The sequence below is a fragment of the Echinops telfairi genome, unplaced genomic scaffold (assembly GCF_000313985.2).
Source record: "Echinops telfairi isolate 266 unplaced genomic scaffold, ASM31398v2 ScPeMD7_60;HRSCAF=208, whole genome shotgun sequence".
Taxonomy (NCBI): domain Eukaryota; kingdom Metazoa; phylum Chordata; class Mammalia; order Afrosoricida; family Tenrecidae; genus Echinops; species Echinops telfairi.
The window spans coordinates 33,809,082-33,831,437 of record NW_022103958.1 but is presented as its reverse complement, the minus strand read 5'-3'; the positions used below and the strand labels follow the sequence as shown (position 1 = coordinate 33,831,437).

At 42.2% G+C, this 22,356-nt stretch overlaps 1 protein-coding gene and 1 pseudogene across 5 annotated transcripts in view; one reads left to right on the top strand and one right to left on the bottom strand.

Annotated features, from left to right (window-relative positions):
• Positions 1 to 22,356, bottom strand: part of HPS5 (HPS5 biogenesis of lysosomal organelles complex 2 subunit 2) — a 47,122-nt gene that overhangs the window by 23,531 nt on the left and 1,235 nt on the right. Inside the window, exons 2-10 of one of the 5 annotated variants that reach the window (XM_045291051.1) lie at positions 20,890 to 20,974; positions 19,649 to 19,812; positions 17,627 to 17,737; positions 17,384 to 17,448; positions 16,321 to 16,513; positions 15,075 to 15,208; positions 8,548 to 8,760; positions 8,207 to 8,278; positions 1,660 to 1,748 (exon numbers count right to left, since the gene is read on the bottom strand). In XM_045291051.1, the coding sequence (XP_045146986.1) occupies positions 1,660 to 1,748; positions 8,207 to 8,278; positions 8,548 to 8,760; positions 15,075 to 15,208; positions 16,321 to 16,513; positions 17,384 to 17,448; positions 17,627 to 17,737; positions 19,649 to 19,756 (985 nt within the window). In that variant the 5' untranslated portion in view covers positions 19,757 to 19,812; positions 20,890 to 20,974. Of the gene's footprint in view, positions 1 to 1,659; positions 1,749 to 8,206; positions 8,279 to 8,547; positions 8,761 to 15,074; positions 15,209 to 16,320; positions 16,514 to 17,383; positions 17,450 to 17,626; positions 17,738 to 19,648; positions 19,813 to 20,771; positions 20,788 to 20,889; positions 21,569 to 22,356 lie in introns of those variants that run through there. The other 4 variants (XM_045291050.1, XM_045291052.1, XM_045291053.1 and 1 more) reach the window with 4 other exon arrangements.
• Positions 711 to 1,179, top strand: LOC105979444 (annotated as a pseudogene).

The following is a 22,356-nucleotide window of genomic DNA, read 5'->3' as shown; positions in this document are numbered from 1 at the left end:
ACAAGTAGTGGTTTTTCTCTGTTTCTTGTTACAAAGGAGACAGGACGGAAAAGTGAAAATAAGCTATCTACTGGGCAGGAACAACAACAAAAAGCTCCACTTCTGGTTTTAACCAAAAAAATCACACAGAGTGATTTTCTGTCCCAGACATATACAATGGCTGCTGTTTTCACAAGGAAACAACACTTTTTAAACCTCAAACTACTGAGACATAAAATGAGGTTAAGCAAGACTTCTAATCAGAGTAAGGGGAGAGGGAAGTAGAGTAACCCATTCAATCCCTAACAGTGATTAATAGTTAATAAAAATTGAAATATGAGGGGAATACAACAATGGAATTAAACGATCATGGGCTTTTTCCAATACAAACTTTTTGAAGCCCCCTCACATTTAAAACTATCCGTGAAAAAAACAGGTGAAAATTAGTACTCTATACATCTTTTAACTAAATAACAGATTGCCTCATAAAATAAAAATGAAAATAATTTTAATCACTCATATCAGAACAAATGGCCAACATCTACTCAAAAACAAAGGTGAGAAGGTGAGGAGATGGGGAAATTAGAGTAGTGGGAATGACACTGTGAAAATGTAGCCTGGGTCAGCGACCACTACAGGGCAACTTAGTTTACGGTGTAAACTTTCACTGAGAACACAATAAAATATTTTTATTTAAACAGAGAAGCAAAATAGTCACTGCCGGTCTTCTCTGCACTAGGAGCAGCTCGCCTGCTACTGCCCCTCATCCTCTAAAAATGTACGCCTGCGCCAAATTCGTCTCCACCTCTTCCCTGGTCAGGAGCACCTCCCAGCTGCTGAGCCGACCACTGTCTGTGTTGGTGCAGAAATGGCCCAAGACACTGACAGACGAGTGCTTTAGCAGCTTGACAGCCCCACGTTCCCAGACCTCCCTTATCCCTAGTCGCAGCTTCCAACCAGCACCGTCTCAAGGGACATTGACACAGCCGCCAAGTGCATTGGGGCCGGGGCTGCCACAGTCGGAGTAGCCGGCTCTGGAGCTGGCATTGGAACTGTGTTTGGGAGCCTCATCATTGGTTATGCCAGGAACCCGTCTCTGAAGCAGCAGCTCTTCTCCTACGCCCTCCTGGGCGGTGCCCTCTCGGAGGCCATGGGCTTTTCTGCCTGATGGTGGCCTTCCTCACCCTCTTCGCCATGTGAAGGAGCCTTCTTCACCTCCCATAGTTGTCTGTCCCACGTCTCGTCTGCCCTATGTTGCTTTCCCTGCACCTCCCCAGGCAGTCCGGGGAAAGAAGTTGGCTCAGGGTTTGTCAGAGGGAAGACAAATAAATACTGTATTAATAAAGATGTTTCTTGAGAAAAAAAAATAGTCACTGCCATTGAGTCAATTCTGACTCATAGCAATTCTTTAGAACAGAGCAGAACTGCCCCTGTGGCTTTCTGAGATTGTAATTCTTTACGGGAGCAAAGACCTGTCTTTCTCCCACAAAGAAAATAGGTGAATAAAAATGTACAGATGACATTTGCTTGGGCAGTACTTTACAATGAGAAACACCTGGTCCTTCAAGGAAAAACCACCCCATTCTATAGTTCTGCCTCTGACCGAGCAGAGAGCCTTCCAATAATAACTGGGTCCTTCACAAGCATGAGCTTCAACAATTACAGAAGATCTATGATCACCTTTTACTTCACTCCAAAGGAGAACTTGAACATGCTGAGGAATGAAAACGTAAATTCCTCTCTCTGTCCAAGTCAGCACACAGTGCTCGCTGAAAAAGAAAACAAGCAAACAAAACACAGTGATCCAGTGAATTACGCTGCAACATGATTTTTCAGGCTGTAACAATGCACTTTTTAAAAAAAGGCCTAAAATGATTCTAAACTGTGAAAAATCAGACACCTACTAATTATCTTTTTTTAAAATTTTTTTAATCAATATATTGGGGCTCATACAATTCATCACAATACATAGATCAATTGTGTAAAGCACATCTATACATTTGTTGCCCTCATTATTCCCAAAATTCGCTTTCCTCTTGGGTTCCCGGAATCAGCTCATTTTCCCTTTTTCCCCTTCCCCTCCCTTCCTCCTCCCCTCTCCCCCAAATTACCTTCTTTTTAAACAAAGTTATTTTCTAGAAAGGCTTAGGGTTGATTTACCTGTTGTTTGTTAAAGCAGATAAACTCCCCATATTTGGTATAAGGGTACATTTAAAAAGCAAACACAAAGATATATACTAAAAACATGTTACAACCACCTCACTGGAAGCAGGATTCTAGTTAAGAGTCTTTGCCACTCACAGCAACCCTATAGGACAAGGTAGAACTGCCCTGTGAGTTTCTGAGACTGTAACTGTTACCAGAGTCGAAATCCCTGTCTTGCTCCCGTGGCTTGCAACTGGTGATTGCAAACAGCCCAAGGCATTACTAACTCTATCACCAGAGCTAACCTTTGTGAGCTTTTAATATCTTCACTCCTTAGTTACGTGTAGTTAACAAAGGTTGGGAAACTCCATTGGACATGAATGTAAGAGTCAGAATTGTAACAGAGGTAGTCTGGCTCTAAAACCTGGACTTTCCCTCTATATCCCACAGAGTGCACGGCCTTTCTCATTTATCCTCCCTTTTATCTGGAGTCTGGATGATCCCACTACAATGCCTTCTCAAAAAGCTACTGTCAAGCAGCAGCGCCCTGCCTCATGTCACCCTTCGGTTTGGTGACCAGCCAGGGGCTCCCTGGGGCCTCACACTGTCTTGGTTCATGTCCCTTCCTCTCCAGCGATCTGGTTACTCTTTATCTCTGCCCCTCTCCTTCTATACTTCTCTCCTTATATATCTCATTGACTCTCTCAAGGCTGCCACTAACACCTATATTAAGGAATCTCCAAATGCTAACCCTCTGACCTTCCTCTCCACCCACGGGGGTCTCTTCTACACATTCCTATTGCATATGCCATGACCACCTTGGACTAATATCAAACATCTTTCCAAATACCAGCCTTTCAGGCTGTTCTTAAGGATGTCCCCGACTGATTTCCTACTTGCCCTTTTCTCCCATATTTAGTCATGCCTTAAAGTCTCTCCCCCTGCTCTTCTTTTCTATTCCCACTGTCAGTACGCCCCATAAGCCCCGTTACATGTGTCTACTGGCACCAGTTTTCTCCCCTTCACATACCTGAGTGAGAGTTTGTATATCAAAATGACACTTCCATCCTGAGAGCCTCCTACTGCACTGTCCCTGGGCTTAAAGGTCCCTCACATCACAGCTTGACTCTGTTTAAAAAGCTGTAGTTTGTTCTGTAAATATTCCACAGGGCATCCCTTAAGCTGTAGTACTCTCATTCTAGCCATCTATTAGGGGTTAGCAGAAGTTCTAGTCTCCTCTAAAACGCTCCCCACAGTCCATAACAAGCTCTCCTCTTCCTGCGCTAAGCCAGTTTCTGGGGATCAGTTGACAACTATGTCCCGCAATGTCACAGCTCTTTTTTGTGGTTAATTTTTTTGTAGGAATAAGGCCTATTTCTCCCTAATAAAATCACAATCTTAAGAATGGATCATGTGTTTTGGTTTTTCCCTTTATGCCCCCAAGAGTACTAATATAGGTACCACACGGCTAAAAAAAAAGAGTGATACCTAACAGAAATGGGACCTTGTGGAAATATAAGCATTCTGTCAAAATAAATGACCAGATCACTATCTCTACAAGAAAGTAATCTTTGTCACAAGAAAGGAAGAACAGGTCAGAATCCTGGCCCAAAGTCGATGGATTCAGAAAGGCTGTCTATGGAAACCCGAGCAGGAAAGCATGCCGTCAGAGGCTCTCTGAGTAAAGAGACACAGGATCAGGACTTCGGAACTAGAGTTCACAGTGAGCTTGGTAAAATTCCTTAGGAATAAAACTACATGAAAGAGGATTAGGGAGGGGTGCTGAGCTAAGAGCTGTCAAACTTCATCCAGTTGTCCCTTGCGGATAAGAAACAGACTGGGACCCAAGCCTAATGGAACAGTTTAAAAAGCCAAAGAGGAAAACTGATGCCAGTGTACTGAAAGGGAACAAAATAATATGAGTGCCCTGTAGAGTTTGGGGGCGGTGACAGTAAAAGTTATCACAGGACAAAAGTAACCCAGCATTAACAAGAAACACTCCTACTTACATTTTAAAGAAAATTTTTTGTTGAGTTCTTTACTTGTGCTAATATTTAAGAGCGTTCCACTCCGTGCTTGGCACTGTACCTGTAACAAAGGCGCTTCCATCCTGGTATTGGGCCGGGTGTTCAAAGAGCGAGACAGTGATGATGCAAGAGGAATGAACAAGGTAGACAATGGGACAGGGAAACAAGCACCTGGTCAAGTCTGTGGGAGGAGTCAGCAAAGACTTCAAAGGGGCATTCATTATTGCTTAAGCTAGGGAACAGGCAGAGTCAAAGCATGAAGGGCTTTGTGTTCCAGCACAGAATGTAACTGGAGCTTTAAACTGCTACACCCAGGAGAACCAAGAGGATCATAGTCTTCCCATTAGAAAGCATACCCTGAGGCAGGACTTTTCTCTGCCCCATAAATGACAGCACAGTCAATAAATATTATGAGTCCATCACATACCGGGCACCATGCTAAGCACTGAGAATACAACAGTGAGCAAAACAGACATGCCTTCTCTCCATTTTGTCCAAGGTTTAAACAGGTACTAACAGTATATGCATCAATTCTTATAAATGGTGCTAAGGGCCATTAAAGTAGTTATATGAAGAAGAATGTGGCATCAGGACTGGAGGAAGGGTTATGAACAACCTGTGATAGGCAGATGACACAACCTTGCTTACTGGAAGTGAGGACTTAAAGCACTTGCTGATGAAGATGAAGGAGTGCAGCCTTCAGTATAGATTACAACTTCATGTTCAGAAGACAAAAGCCTCATAACTGGACCAATAAGTAACATCATGATGAATGTAGAAAAAGTTGAAGTTGTCAAGGATTTTGTCTTGCTTGAATCCACACTAAAGGCTCATGGAAGCAGTAGTCAAGAGATCAAAAGACACACCGCACTGGGTAAATCTGCTGCACAAGACCTCTCTTGAGTTTGAAAAGCAAGTATTTTACCTTAAGGATTAAGGTACACCTGACCCAAGCCATTGCATTTTCAATTGCCTCATATGCATGTGAGGGTTGGCCACTGAATAAGATCAAAGAAGACTTGAGGCATGTGAAGTGTGTGCGAGAGGAGACTACTGAAAGCACCATGAACTGCTACTAGATAAGCAAACGTGTCTTGAAGAAGTATGGCCAAAGTATGCTCCTTAGAGGCAAGGTGGCAAGATTTCATCTTACACATTTGGACATGCTGCCAGGAGAGACCAATCCCTGGAGAAGGACTTCATGCTTGGTAAAGTACAGGGGCAGCAAAAGAGAGGAGGACCCTCAGTGAGATGGACTGACACAGTGGCTGCAACGATGGGCTCAAACATAAGAACAACCGTGAGAATGTTGCAGGGCTGGGCAGTGTTTCATTCTGTTGTGCACAGGGCTGCTATGGGTCGGAACCAACGCAATGGCACCTAACAGCATCAACAATAAGGGAGGGACTTTTGTTAATAATGATATGCCTTGTCAAATTATGGGCAAATAAATAGCTGCCCTTCTCCATTAACGCTGATGAATTATGAATTTATGTTATACTGTCTACCATTTGCATTTGCATACTTCAGTATATATAATGATATATATGTAAATTAATCTTAATACCTACCCTTAAGGGCAATGAGTTAATATTCCAAGTGTTTTTAAAACTTCACATGCCAAAGGCTTGGTTTCTACACTCCAGGGTGTCCTGTAACAATGCCTAAACTAGCCGAATGGATAATAGAAGTAATTTTTCAGTAAGTCTCAAGCTAAATACATTTTACTCCTGCCAACCATTCTGATCAGGATCACAATAGAAAGTCCTGAGCAGAGTGGGAGAAAAATGTTAAAATCCAAAATCATAAAAAAGACCAGACTTACTGGTCTGATAAGAGACTGGAAGAACATTCTAAATCATGACCCTTAGACTTCTGTCAAATCTGGAATTGACCTTTTGGGATCCAGCATCAATGAAATAAGAGACAGGCCTACAAAGAGAGCAGAAACACTCATGAGAAGCATACTGCTCTCATGGTAGGAGACCCAAAGGGCAGGATTTGCCCAAAAAGAGAGCTCAGAAGGCAGGCGAGGTGGAGGAATAGAAACGGGCAAGCCAGGGAGGAAGCAGGAGGAGAACTCCTACACTGAGGTGAAAGGAGTACTCTTACACTGAGAGAGTTGCAAGTAATGTCACAAAACATGTTTAAACTGTTGAATGGGGAGCTAATTTGCTCTGTAAATTTTTCAAACTGCAATAAAATAAAAGATACACAGACTTAAGTACAGAACACAAATATGCAACCCCACCCTTGAGAAAAAAATGTTCATTACTGGCTAACCAAGGACTGGACGGCCTCTCTCTGCCCTAGCGTTTCACACCCAGATTCTGGCACCGAATCCAAATAGAAGGTTCCCGTAACCCTCTGTCTTGAGTGGGTCTTTCATGTAGAGTACTTAAAGGACAGAGAGCAGAAGAATGACTAGTGCCACCTCCCAGATCCGATCACTGAAGACAAATGGGTGCATAAGCAAATGTGCTGAAGAAAGCTGATGGTGCCTGGCTATCAAAAGATATAGCGTCTGGGGTCTTAAAGGCTTGAGGGTAAACAAGCAGCCATCTAGCTGAGAAGCAACAAAGTCCACATGGAAGAAGTACACCAGCCTGTGCAATCATGAGGTGTCATGGGATCTGGTATCAGGTATCAATGACCCAGAACAAAAAATCACACCAATGTGAATGATATGAGTGCAGAGTGGAGACCCAAAGCCCATTTGTATGCAATTTGACATCCCCTTAGAGAAGGGTTGCAGGGAGGAGACGAGCCAGTCAGGGTGCAGTGTAGCAACGATGAAACATACAACTTTCCTCTAGTTCCTAAATGCTTCCCCATCCCCCCACCCCCCATCCCAACTATTATGATCCCAATTCTACCTTGAAAATCTGGCTAGGCCAGAGGATGTACACTGGTGCGGATAGGAACTGGAAACACAGGGAATCAGGGCAGACGATCCCTTCAGGACCAGTGGTGAGAGTGGCGATACCAGGAGGGTGGAGGGAGGGTGAGGTGAAAAGGGGGAACCGATTATAAGTATCTACATATAACCTCCTCTCTGGAGGAAGAACAACAGAAAATTGGATGAAGGAAGATGTCAGACAGTGTAAGATATGACAAAATAATAATTTATAAATTAGCAAGGGTTCATGAGGGAAGGGAGATCGGGGAGTGGGGGGGAATGAGGAGCTGATGCCAGGGGCTTAAGTGGAGAGCAAATGTTTTGAGAATGATGAGGGCAATGAATGTACAAACGTGCTTTACACAATTGATGTATGTATGGATTGTGATAGGAGTTGTATGAGCCCCTAATAAAATGATTTTAAAACAAAACAACAAAACATATGCCCCATGAAAAGAATAATCTTATGAAAAAAAAAAAAAAAGACTAGCGCAACGATTTGTGTGCCTCCTTGCTAATAAAGATACTGAATCTAAGATCAGCTTTCATCATTATATCATGCTACCATATTAGGTAGGTTGTGAGGGAAAGAATATCAGTAGCTCCTACCTCCAACTGTCAAAAGCTTTCTGACAATTTTACACTTCTCAATAAGCTAAGGTCCGTTCAAAACAGGAAGGAAGTATATTTCCAGGATCTCTCATTTCATTCCTCTTTTATGCAGAACACTCTAGATAACATTTTTAACTTTCTAAAGATAATTTCGTAAATAAAAAGCAATAATAATTTAGTGCAAAACAAAAATTAAAAGCTAACTGCTTCTACACAAAAGAAAGAAAGAAATGCCTTGTTTTGCACAGTCACAGGTAGCCTTGGTGGTGCAGTGCATTGTGAGCTGGGCTGCTGACTGCAAGGACGAGGTTTTCTGCTCCCATGCAGATTTACAACCTCGCAAGACCACAAGGGCAGTTCTACTCTGTTCTTACTTGCTGGCAGTGAGTCTGGTTCTGAATGTGCTCAAACATAGCACATAGAAATGAAGAAAACATGTAAAAAAGTCCTAGCATAAGACGACACGTAATTTGCACGCAGAAATGCCCCAACTGTGTTCTTTCCTCCTCCTCTCTTTTTTTCAGGATCACAGGGAGAAACTTACCTAAGATGCAAGAGTTTGGGGAAAGACAGAGACTGGGAGGGTCCAACCGTTGGATCATACTGAGGTTCAGATCTAGGAAGGAAATACCTCTGTGAATGATTTAATCGCAACTTAAAATATCTCTTCCCCTAATAGACAATGCCTTCCAAAAAACTCAACAGCCTAACTAATTCAAGTCACTCTAATCATATGAAGGTTAACTGATTACCTGAATTGTGTAATAAAAACTCTTTCATTCTTACAAGGCATAATAAAATCTTTACTACATAGAATACCAGTGATTTCAACCCAACCTCTTCAGTAAACTCCTCAAATATCCCCAACCAGCCATAGATCAGTACCTTAGATTAATCACAGGGAGAGGTGGTGATGAGAGGAGTTTCTTGAACTGATGCGTACTTATAACATCCCCATCAAAGTTCGCTTCCCACATCCTGGAGCCAGGGCGAGCACAATAGACCAGGGGCTGCTGTCCCCCAGAACACCTCCCTGGGAAGAAACAAGCTCCATACATTCCATCTCTTTCCTTGTTGCCAATTTTCCAAAACTTCTCTCTAACACCCCAAAAAGGAATAAAAGCAGTTATTTACCAAAAAGTAAAACAAACAAAACAATGGCACTACAATCAGGCTGGCCATAATAAACCTCCCCCCACCCCCCATGTCCTTTTATTCATATTAGCAGTACCCTGACAAGCACAATAAAATGGGAAGGCTGAAGTAGTGCCTAGCTTTGCTTAAAGCATCGATTATCTCACGACCCTGAAGGAAACCACTTCACAACTAGACATCAGCTTCTTGTTATTGTCTCTGGGTACAGTGGCTACAACGCATAGCCACCCTCCATACAACAGAATGAAGCACTGCCTCGACCTGTGTCATCCTCACCGCATGACAAACTGACGGATGAGTAGTGGAGGAACCCACCAACCGAGGGCTAATAATTAATAAGAAAGTTCATTCTGAATATGAAAAACGAATCCCACCAAGCCATACATCCTTAAAACCCTACTGTTTGCCAAGTCACATTGTAAAATGTTCATTGGACACTCCATAGAAGCTGTTGCTTTACCTCTCCAACCTGGTCTCTAAGTCTTCTACACTCTTCCTTAATCACTGTCCAGAGCTCACAAACATGAGATGACTGAAGTCATATGGCCCAGGTCAGGCACGCCTTTGTTCTCGAAGGGTCAGTTTGCTCTTTAACACTCTAAAAAAGTCTTGTGTCTGCTGCATATTTGTCCACTGCAGTATGTCCTTTCATTTGACTGCTGCTTCCATGAGTGTTGACTGTGGATCTAAATAAAATCCCTGACAACTTCAATCTTTCCTCCGTTTATCATGATGTTGTCTACTGAACCATTTGTAAGGATTTATGTTTTCTTTACATTGAGTTATAATCCATGCTGAGGGCTGTAGTTTTTGATCATTATTTTTGCTTTCAGCAAGCAAAGTTGTGTCAGCTGCATATCACAAGTTCTTAATGAGTGTTCCTCCAATCCTGATGTCAGGTTTTTCGTCATACACTCCGTCTTCCTGGATTATTTGTTCAACATACAGTGTAAGTACAGTGAAAAGAGAAGATCCGGATATACGCCCCTTCCCTAATTTGAAGCCACACCATATCCTCTTGTCCTGCTGGACTGGGGGCCTCTTGCTGTGTGTACACGTTCAACATGAACGCAATGAAGTGTTCTGGAGTTTCCCATTTCCCCCATTTTGTTTGTTATGGTCCAGACAGTTGAATGTTTTTATACAGCGAATAAAATACTAGGAAATATCTTTGTGTGATTCTCTGCTTTCAGCTAAAGCTTATTTGATGTCAGCAAATCCCTCATGCCACGTCCTCTTCTGAATTCAGTCTGATTCCTGGTAGCTCTATGTGGACACACTGCTGCATCCGTTTTTGGACTATCTTCAGTAAGATGTTACTCGCATGTGATATTAATGCCATCGTTCAATAGTTTCCACATTCTGTTGGGTTCCCCTTCTTTGGAATGGGCACAAATACGGATCTCTTCAGTAGGCTGGCCAAGTAGCTGTCTTCCACATTTCTTGGCATAGACACGTGAGTGCTTCCACTGCTGCATCAGTTTTTGAAACATTTCGATTGGTATTCCATCAATTCCTGGAGCCTCTGTCTGTCTTCAGTAAGGCCTTCCGTGCAGTTTGAACCTCTTCCTTCAATACCACTGGTTCCTCACCCTGGAGGACTGCTAGGGTTAAACGGTTACAGGCCAGCTAGTCTTGTCTTCTTTTGGTGACTGTGAGTTCCTTCCGTCTCCTTTTGAAGCTTATTTAATATCTTGCCCACAGAATCCTTAAATACGGCTTGAATATTATCTTCAGTCCTTCCAACTGGAGATAATGCTGAGTATGTTCTTCCCTTTTGGTTTTCTAACCACAGGCTTTGCCATTTCACAATAATGCTTTACTCTGCCTTCAAGAGCTACCCTTTAACTTTTAATATTCAATTCTTCGATTCATTTTAGCAACGGTATGTTTAAGAGCAGAGCAAGTTTCAGAGTCTCTTCTGACATCCACTTTGGTTTCTTCTTTTGGTTTGTGGTAGCCCCATTTTCAGTTTTTATGAGGGACAGCCAAGCTGTTTCCATGATGGCTATAACACTTGGCTGTCTCGTCAGCAATACATAAGGGTTCTAATTTCCTTGCATCGCCACCAACATTGGCTATTTCCTTTGTGTGTGTGTGTGTTTCTTTTATCTTAGCCATCGGAGTGGGAGTGAAATAGTATCTCACTGTGGCTTTGATTTGCATCTCTGATGGCTAACAGAACATCTTTACATGTGTTTGCGAGCTATTTGATTATCCTCTGTGGTGAAATAGTTATTCAAGTCCTTTGCCCAGCTGCTATTTAGTCTACATGATTTAGCACCAACATTTTTCCTCTGAGAAACTTCCTTGACTCCTTATATCTTAGGTACTCCCAGAAGTACACACGTTTCCTGTGCTATGTTTCATAGCACTTACCAAATGATACATGGCAACTATGTCTATTTGAATAAGATTATGAGTTTCTTCAGGATTAGGCCATTTTTTTCTTCTTTCCAGTGTACAGAACCATTTCTAGTCCATGAGTAGTGTTCACACATTCACTACATTAATGTGTTCTATAAATCAAGATCTTTATTAGACAATGACCTAAATTGTTCCCTAGCACAAATTTACTATGTGATCTCAGATAATTCAATGAAGATCCATGTTATTTATTTGGTTCATACTACAAGAACACAGATGTGAAAATAATTTGAAATTTATACAGACTAATGTTGAAAGTTACAGTTTTTTATTTATGTTCCTTATTTGAGAAATAAAAAAATCTTCTGCTTATTTGTATCATCTGTGGTACCCAACACAGCACTAAAAAGCCCAAGGAATGGAGTAAATATTTGCTAAATGAATGCAAATCAACTCATTTTCAGTGTATGCTCATTAACTTTGCATTCTACATTTTCAGACAAACAAGAATGACAAGCATGTTGTAGTTCTGTATGCATTAATTTATTTAATCCTTAATACTACCATAATATCTATACTGTTCTGAAGAGAGCAACAGACATGCCAGAGCGTTTAAAAAGTGCTGGAATCAGGGCTTAAAATCAGACCACTTCACTTCATACCCAATGTCTTTTCCCTATACCATAGCTCTTTATTTCTATTTGTTATATTTCCTCCTGGGATCCACCCTGTTCATTAGCAATATTGACAGAAAACAGACAGTGGGTGACAGCAGGAACAAATTCATATCTATCACTGTGATTAGTCATTAGGGGATTGAAAAAAAACTTCACTGCCCATTTAGTGGATTCCAACTCACAGGGACCCTGTAGGACAAAGTATAACAACTACCCCTAAGTTTCCCAGACTTGAACTTATTAGGGGTGAAGAAAGCCTCATCTTTTCCCTGTGGAGCAACTGGTGGTTTTGAACTGGTGGTTAGCAGGGTTAGCATCCCATCTCATAAGCTCATGTCTAAGCTCCAGGTTAAAAATGGAAATATTTGCTATTCATTGGGAGGAAATATAGGTTTAAATAAAACAAAATGTAAAGCATAAATATTTCATTATAGCATCCATGTTCCCAGAACTGAATTCTAGCTAACAGAAAGTGGGAATTTGTAAAACATGTTGTTTCTGGAACAGTTTCTATGTTACTGTTATAAATCAACTCTAGCTACATGGTACCCTCTGAAATGAAATCAGCAACTCTACTGCACTTAGGGAAAAATAAACCTCCACGTTCCTTAATTTAAAAACTCTTGGTGTCGTGGGTTATGCATTGGGTTGCTAATCATGAAGTCAGCAGTTCAAAACCACCAGCCATTCCACTGCAGGAGAAAGATGATGCTTTCCACTGCTGTAAACACTGAGTCTCAGAAACCTACAGAAGCAGGTCTGCTTTGTCCTATAGGGTTGGAGGGTCGAATCGACGTGATGGCAGTGAGTCTAGTTGACGAGGGCCCTTACAGACCATTTTATTAGGTCCTTAAAACCACCTCGATAGTTATCATCAGAATTTCATTCAAATTTTGAAATCAATCCATTTGGTAAACTTGAAATGATAATCTATCCATGAAGAATAATTAAGCACTGTGGAGTTGACAAATACTTTGCCAAATTCTCAAGGTGGAGTTAATAATGGCCCAAGGAGTGTATCCAAGGTAGCTCTGAGATAACGTGGAGGCATGGCAGAGCGGCTGAAAGCCAGAGAGGCCTGCCTACAGACACAGCTTTTCCCTAATAAACCCCATAATGCTAAGCATTGCCTGGGAATTCTGTGCAGCCTCTGCACCTAATTAGCAAATCCAGCAGAGAAGTCGAAATTGATCTGGGAGGGACAGCTGGTGCCAGAATTAGTAAAAGTTGCAGAGAGAGGGTATGTCTGAACTCTGCCTGATAGGCATCAGCCTTGGGTTGTTGTTTTTTATTTTCCTTCTGACTCACAAAGTTAACGTAGGCAGGACACCCCAGCCGGTCTGTTTTCACATGTGGGTTAAATGAGCACGCCATGTCAACATTCTTATTATTTCCATTGTGGAAGTTCCGTTTCTGTTCTTCTATGTTTGCTGCTCCCCTTCCCAGAACACCTTTGCTTTAGAGTAACTACTGACCATTTGGCCTCTTCTACAAAGTGGCTTCAAAGAGTTCTTGGCCACATTCTACTACCTTTTCCTTCAATTTGTCCATGATCTTTTTGAAGCCCAGTCATAGAACATGTTTCTGTAAAGAAGCCTAGTGCTCACAGATGATACTGTTTATTTTATGGGTCAATCTGTTACTTAGTTGAAAAGTGGATGCTATAAGTGGTTTCAGTACAAAGTTGATAAGACTATTTCAGGGCAAGACACAGTACAGTGTTGAGTTGGCCTGGTGATGGCGCTGAGGAATATGGTAACTGGCCAAGGCCAACACAGACCCTCGCTGGTCAGTGAGGATTTCCTTGAAAAGAGGATGGCTCAGGAACTTCAGCAGTGATATATAATGTTCACTTCAAGTTGTTCCTGAGGTGGAGTAAAATTTCTTAATTTGGCTCTTCTACACAAGTCTCTGTAACTCCCACCAAATGGCTGAGTGGGGCTATGCCAATATGGCAGGCGTAACACTAAAAGAGAAGATTGGTCAGTTTTTGTTGCCGCCCCGTCCTCACCCCTCTACTCCACACTCCACCTACCCCGCTGTAAGGATGAGCATCTGTGAAGTGGCAGAGGGGAGGGAACCCCAGATGGCCTTGGACGAATACATTCCAGAGCTCTGTGTGAAGGGGTGGAGGACGCAAGACCAGATGCATCACAAACTGTGGCACAGACTCAAGAAAGGCAGCACCCAAACTATGGGGTACCTTCTCCTCCGTTTGGCCTGAGACGATGGAACTCTGGGTCAGCTGGCTTCTTGACCCATGGAGGCAAAGGTCAAGGGACTGAGAGACTCACAACTGGAGAGAGACTGTGTTGCTGGCTGAGGAGACAATAACTGTATCCTTATGGCTTTCTGATCCAGACTTGTGGTAAACTATTTAACTTCCCTAATAACCCCCATACTAGTGAGTATTATCTGTGAGTTCTGTGTGGCCATTGCACTGAAGTACCCAGCCCAGATGTAGAGTGGTGTGGAAGGAGTGGTTGGGATCAGCATAGGAAAAGAAGAATGGACCAAGGAGGCTTGTCTGACTCCAATAGCAGGGCAATATGGAAGCCAGAGGATGTCAGACATGTCCACCTCCATGCCACTGATTGCAGTCTCCTATTCTGTTGTTAATCACATCTCTACAACATTCTTTGACATTGTACTCTGGTCTTTAAGATTCTGTTAAAATATTAGCTTTATTCTTCATCCTATGTTATCATTCATTAAAAAAAAATCCTATTAAGTACACAACAAATTTAAAGAACAAAAAAACTCAATCTAGGAAGGCCTGGCATTCTCTCACCACACTTAGATCTTGCCTCATAGATTTAATTGACTACTTAACTGAATTCAGTGGTTCTCAACCTTCCTAATGCCACGACCCTGTAACAGTTCCTCATGTTGTGGTGACCCTCAACCATAAAATTATTTTCGTTGCTACTTCATAAGTGTAATTTTGCTACTGTTATTAATCGGGCAACCCCTGTGAAAGGGTCATTTGACCCCCGTTGAGAACCGCTGTCTTAATTGAATACTTGTCTTATGAATTCTGTCAGAGTAACCTGAGACTCTCTATCCTCTCTACTCTTTCTAACATCACCTTGACTAGAGCTGGTGCCTCATTAGTATCTATATAATAGAATTGAAGAGTTTGGCTATATGATTTCTAGGTCCCACTCAGCCTTAAAATTCTAGTTTCTGATGACTCATGGTTGGTCAATATACCTTTCAGTGTCACATAAGAAAGATCGAGTAAGTGAAGATATAAGTAGTCTTCCATCCAAATAGTCTAACTGCACAATGGACGAGTCGACGGTCGTGATCGTCTGAACAGGAAACATCACAAAGGTAGCAGCTCCCTGAAAGGAACAGGAGGGGGAAATGAGATTCGTTTCATCATAATAAATGCTCTTCATCTTTTAGATCAAAATAAAATTTAAAACAAGGTAAATATCCAAGTTTCACTCATTTAAAAGTAGTGTGAAACACTTGGAGGCATAACTACAGAAGAAAATTATGAAGCTCTCTTTGTGATTATCTCATCTTAGGTTGGAATGAAAGAGAGGAAGCAAGAATTGTCTCCTATAGATTACCGGTCTTCCTTTGGAAAAAAAGGGTAAATTACGGATATTCAGATATTCGTGGGGGAAGGTAAATGTTTTGGCTCAAAAACATTCAAGGAAGCAAATGGCAACATTGACTGGTCATCATTAGCAAATTAAAAAAAACAACCATTCTGCTGTACTAATTACAATAAAGCAATTTAATCAAGAGTAGTTAAGGCATTTCTTTCCTACCAGGATGCCACATGGAAACAAGCAAATGGGCAATGAGTCATCCCTGTGGCACAACCACAGAGCAATTGTGCGAAGCGGACCTGCTCTGGCTGAAGCACACACTCAAGCATTGTTAGAGTAAGCTGGGAGCCAGCCCTTGAGGCCCGTCAATTACTGTGGCCGGAATCCTACCTAGGGCAATGCACAGCCGAGCACAGTCCATGGGGAGCCTTTATGATTCCATTCACAAGTTGCATTCCTCCTAAGAAAAAATATACCTACAACCACGAGTCTTCTTTACCCTTGGACCAGAAGACCATAAGCTTGGACAATGGGTGCCATTCCCTGCCACTTGGTTCACACTACTAATAAATAGGCATCTTTTCTTTCTTAAAAATATGGCATTCAAGAATGCTTTATGCACATGAACTATACATGTGGGTTAGCGAGGACTACAACAGCCAATAAGTAAATTGTTAAAGTTAATGCTCACAGAAGGCATTCGAGAATAGCATTAAGCTAAAACAAGTGATCCTATGTGCTATATATAAACGACCTCCACAAAATGAGTAGTCTGGGCTCTGAATAAGTCCCCTGAGAAAGAGTAAACAAAATCACCTCCCTTAATTGAAAGTTCTATAAGAAAGCACCGTTACGTCTCACTCACACGCTTACGGAGCAGGACTAGTTCTCACCTTTGCTTGTTTAGAAGTGTTGAGTTTGATGACAGACACTTTCCCCACATGATCACCTACAAAGACTCTAAGGACAGCTGTATCCCAGCAGAGAGCTGTAACCCTTCGGCCTTTGTGTTCTGAAGACACATAAATTCGTTCCGGTTTCCCACGACGCTCTTGATTTAATTCCCAAACTACTACAAAACCTTGACTGGAAGAATAGGTCACAGAACCAACTTTTGGTAAGGGCGAAATAGGTCAACGTTAATCACATCAGTTTAATTGAATAAGAATATTCTTGGGTGGTGGCACACCGTTAGCACACGACTCCTAGACTACAGGCTGAACGTCTGAACCCACCATGGTGCACATGCATGGTGCATGGAACAACAACCGTGCAATCTTCTTCCAGGCAAGAGAGCCATATGGAGCCGTCCCAGTCGATTACATCTAAGGCGCCATGAGTTGGAATCAACCCAATGTCCACAGGTTTGGCTTATCAAGGACATCAAGTATATATATAAAGGAGGAAGTAAAACACTAAGGTATTAATTTCCTTGTTTTAGTCGCAGACCAGAATAGGGGAACTTAACTGTGCTAAACTATCTCTGTTCTATGTCTCTCTTAAGGCTTTGGAATGCTGTTATCACAAATAAGCATTCTCCACAAACACTCGGTAGCCAATTGTCTTGGTTTGCCATGGACTAAAGCAGTGGCTCCCAACTTTCCTAATGCCACGACCCTTTCGTACAGCTCCTCAGGTTGTGGTGACCCCTCAACCATAACATTATTTTCGCTGCTACTTCATAACTGTAATTTTGCTACTGTTATGAATCCGGCGACCCCTGTGAAAGGGCCGTTCGACCCCCAAAGGGGTTGCTACCCACAGGTTGAGAACTGCTGGACTACAGGGTTTCCTGGGACACAGGACTTGCAGAGCTAAACCCCATCCGCACAGCTACAGACTAAGTAGGATGGTTGGTCTCTCTTTCTCTCTCTCTCTCTCTCTCTCTCACACACACACACACACAATTGAAAATACACTTGGAAAAGATCAGGCAACTTTGAAACAGTTCCTCACCTGGTAGCTGCAGCAACATAATCATCGTCATGTAAACAACAGGCAACCTGAGAAACTGCACCTTCCTAGAGCACAAAGGAAAAATGTCAGGCAGCTTCTCAGAAATGTGTGTGTGACTTTTGTGTGTGTGTGTGTGTGTGTGCTTTCTAAATCTTAAGTTTTTGCATTTTTTTCTTACTCATCATGAGCTTAATGGGGAAACCATCTGTATGAGAATCTGGGGCAGGGCACCCTTTCCCTTACCCTATGGGAAAGGAAAAGCCTGTGCTTCCAGCCTTCCCTCTGGATGAGATTGAGGACTCCTCCTGAGCTGCCCAACGCCAGCCACTTGCGAGAGACAGCGAGGCTCGTGCACTGAAGATGTGAACACAAGGAGGAGATAATCATAACCGACGGCACGATCCATTGGAAAGAATGAGGAAGATTTATGTTCCAGTTTCCTCCCCCTGGCCCCAGCCATTACCCAAATGACCACCACAAAATAGCACTCACTCTCAATTTCTAACTCAGTGAAAACTATAGGAGAACATGTGTGCCTTTAAAATTTTTAATTGAACTTCAAAATGGCTGAATGGGCCATTTTGTGTAGATCAGTCTTTTGTCTCTTGGCAAGGGCTAATTATTAGACTATTTTGTGTAATTTGACTAGGTCATTCCAATGCTGACTCCAACGGTGCAAGACCAAGTACACCTCCGGGGATAAGGTAACCAAGCTAATAATTTCCTTGTTAATCCTTTACGCACTTAAATCAGCTCTTGTCTGCGCAATCAGCTCAAAGAGCCACGGCTCCTAGGGCATGTGCGACTGCCCAGAGGGGTCACTGCTCTGCAGTCTCCCCACAGCCTCTGAATCCTTGACTTTCCCACCAGAGTGCAGCAGCCATGCTGTGCCCAATACCACATGGAAGAAAGTATTAGTTGGCTAGCAGACAGCCCAGCCTTCTCCAACCGTGCTGCTTTCCACTACAGGGACTGGAACAGCTATCTGTTCACTTGCCCAGTTTCTCTTGCATGTGAGGGTAACCATGTGACAAAACACCAGGTAGTAAGAGGCAGCCTGCCAGGGACTTCTTGGGAAGTTTCACCTACCCAGAAAAAATGGCAGGATTTGAAGGGGAAGTTTTTTGCCCTCAACCCCTTCTTTCTTGCTTGAGATGCTAATTGGAATACCAAGTCTGGAGCCAGACCAGTTACCATGCAGCTGTGACTAAAAGGCAACACCTGGTGGATGGCAGAGGAGAATCAGTCTGGGTTCTCAGGGCTACCATTGGGCCACTGCACTACACCTAGAACACTGCCTTCCAGTGAGGTTACAAATGTCTTTAGTACTTAAGTCACTAGTAGTAAGGGATTTTCTGCCATGCAGCTGAAATCATTTCTGATACTGACCTCATAATTGTTGCCCTATTATGTAGCCTAATACTTCCTAGTCTCTCTTTTCTGAGACTAGAAAGGTGCTTTGGGGTGGTAGCAAACGTGTGTGAAAGAAATTACCTTGGAATGTAGTTCTGACATGTCCTTTGCCACATCACTCCTAGATTTAATACAGAGAACCCAGGATTTGAGAGAAGCAACATATTTCTCCCCAGAAAGCCAACTCACTTGGGCTCTAATCCCTGAAATGAAGACTACATCGAAATCTGTGTTGGGGAATTAATATAATTTCAATGGCTCCTGTTGTTCAAAATGCAATAAGGCATACTCATGTATACTATTTTTTTTTTGCACCACAGTTAAACTTTAATTTGTTTTTCTAATGTTTTATTTTACTTTTAACCAAATATATTACTTTCTGAGAGAAGACAACAAGATTTAAGAAATTAAAAAATAAACCAAAAACCTGTTGCAATCAAGTCAGTTCCAACTCATGGTCACCCTAAAGGACAGACTAGAACTGGCCACAAGCTCCCAGGCTGTAACCTCTCTGGAAGCAGACTGCTACAGCTCGCTCCCACAGAGCTGGAGGGGGGGGGGAGGGGGGGGGGACTGCAACCACAGACCTCTCTGTGGCCAAGTACTTACTGCACCTAGGGCTCCTTTGGCAAGATGAGTGAGGGAGAAAATGAAAGGATGACCATGGTTAGGAAAGGATTCAAATGACGGTTCAAAACCTCAATCAGGAAAGAGCTCTGCACAAGCTACCTCAGTGCAGAGTATTACTAGGGTAGGTGGAAACACCCATGTTTCCGTGAAACATAAGCACTACCGGGAAGGACATTGTGTAACAGCACCCAGAAATATGAAAATGAGGACCACGAAACTCACCTTCAGACGACCGGAGTCAAGCCTCAGGGTGGACAGTAATGGATCCAGACACTCAAACTCAGCGAGCACATGGCTGTGGGCGTCTGGAATCACTGGCACAAGAGCCATGGAGCCAAGGAGTTGAAACTATGTTTCCTGACAGACAGTTTCCCACCTGAAGGAAACTTGTAGAAATAAATTTTAAGGTTCACCATTAACTCAGCTTATATTTAATGACTAGGTTCTACACATGAGGAAATGTGAGAGAGGACAGACAATCCCTTCTCTGAAGGTGCCTAACATCTAGTTTGGAAAACCAACATATTTAGGTAACGGTACATGCAACAGTCTGTTGGCATTACATAGAACAATCATTCCCTGACCTAAAAAACCCCAGGAAATTAAAGCAAGCCCCTCCATAATTCTATTCATCTAATTGTGTGAGTAGGTGGTTGGAAATGGTTAAAATTTGAGAGGGAACTTGGCTAACCCCCTCGGCTGGAAAATAGTACTCTGCTACATTTCTTTGCCTTGTGAAGCTTTTTCTGTCTTTAGGAATCTTTCATGATAGTGCACTCTGCCGTAAAGGTCTCAGAAGTCCTCAGAAGGAAAGACGACAGTGTACTTATAGCGAAGTGTCCTGGTGCAAAGTGGGTTACACCTTGGGCTGGTAACGGTGCAGGAAGCATACGGAACACACAGTAACGGGACCAAAAAGAACTGGTTGACATATACCATTCAAGAGGGTAGCATATGATCAAGAACCACTGACACTGAAGGAAGAAATCCAAACTGCATTGAAAGCATCAGCTAAAAGAAGGCTCCAGGAATTGACAAAATACCAACTGGAATGTTTCAACAGGCTGATGAAGCACTCACTAATCGATGGCAAGAAATCTGGAAGACAGTTACCTGGCTAATCGACTGGAAAAGATCCATTTTTGTACCCATTCCAAATAAAGATGGCCCAGAAGAGTGCATAAATTATCAAACAGTATCACTAATATTGGGAACCCCTGCTGCAAACTGCAAGATTAGGAGGTTGAAACCATCAGTGGCTCCTCAGGAGAAAGATGGGCTGTCCTCTCCTGTAAGCAGTTAAATGGTCTCAGAAACTCGGGGGTGGGGGTGGGGGTTGTTCTACCTTGTCCTGCAGGGTCTCTATGAGTAAGCATTGACTCAATGGCAGTGGTTTTTGTTTTATCTTGAGTATCACATCCAAGTAAAATTTTGTCGTCATTCAACAACAGTTGCAGCAGTACCTTGACAGGGAGCTGCGAGAAATTCAAGCCAGTTTCAGAAGATGACATGACCCGAGGGAGATCAGTGATGTCAGACGGCTCTTAGCTGAAAGCAGAGAATATCAGAAAGATGTTTGCTTGGGTTTTACAGATTTTGCCAAGGCATTCAACTGTGTGGATCATAACAAACTATGAGAAGAACTGGAATTCCAGAACACTCACTGTACTCATGCACAATCTTTACCTGGACAAAGAGGCAATAATGCAAACAGAACAAGGCAATAAAGCAAAAAGGACATAATGCATTGGGCAAATATACTGCACTAGACCTCTTCAAAGAGTTAAAGAGCAAAAGATCACTTTGAGGCCTAAGGTGGGCCTGACCCAAGCCATGATATTTTCAATTATCCCACCCATATGTGAAAGTTAGATATTGAATAAGGACAGCTGCAGAATTCATGCATTTAACTTATGGTGAATTTTGAATTATTTCAATTATAGTGCTAGTGAAGATTTAAAATAATTAATCTCAAGCAATGAAGATTTCAGAGAACTTATATAGAATAGGATCAGAATAAATTAGAATCAACACTATTAGCAGTGGGTTTGGGTTTGGGTTTGGTTACATATAATACTATCAGCAACTTTGAACAAGAATTTTTGATTGGTTGATTTGTCAGAATATATCATTCTTGTGAGAAGAACTTAAAACTTAGAAAAACACATCTTGATAAGACAATCACAAGATTACATGTACATATTGCCTATTTTAATTATCAGCATTTTGATGCTCCATTGTCACATTTGATTAATAGCAATTTTCAATTTGGCTCAATTTACCTGGTATTTTTCCTTTACCCTGTTATCTAGGTACATTCATTTTACGTTTATTTTGATTTTGTGTGAAAAATTTCTTTGGGTTTTAGATCTTTGTTCTGTATGAACTCACAGTGCAGCATGACCTCTTAGAAAACTCAGCTAATGCCACTTTGGGGTGAATATAGAAATCTAGTGTCTAGTTCGAGTATGTTCGCATTGCTATTCTGTGCTCATCCAACTACTTAGGGACTGTAATATTCAGTTCAATAACTTCCCTCCCTCCAAGATAATTTAAATGCCACTCATGATCTCATCTCTACTTCCTCTTTTCAGCCTCATGTTCCATCATACCCCCTCTTCTATGCTCCGACTACACTGGGTTGTCTTGTTCCCCTTTCATTCTCTGAACTTCCTGTGCATCTGCTGTTTCACATGTGCTATTTCTTAAACCATCCATATGAGAAAACTCTTCATCTTCAAAGTTGCGTTTAAATGTCACTTCTGTGAAGTCTGTAACAGGTCCAGCTTACCAAAAAAACTGCGCAACTAAAAAAATTAATCTCTGCCATCGATTCGATTCTAGCTCACAGTAACCCTGTATGGCAGAGTAGAGCTGTTCCTGTGGGTTTCTGAGACTGTAACTCTTTACAGCAGTAAAAAGCCTAGTTT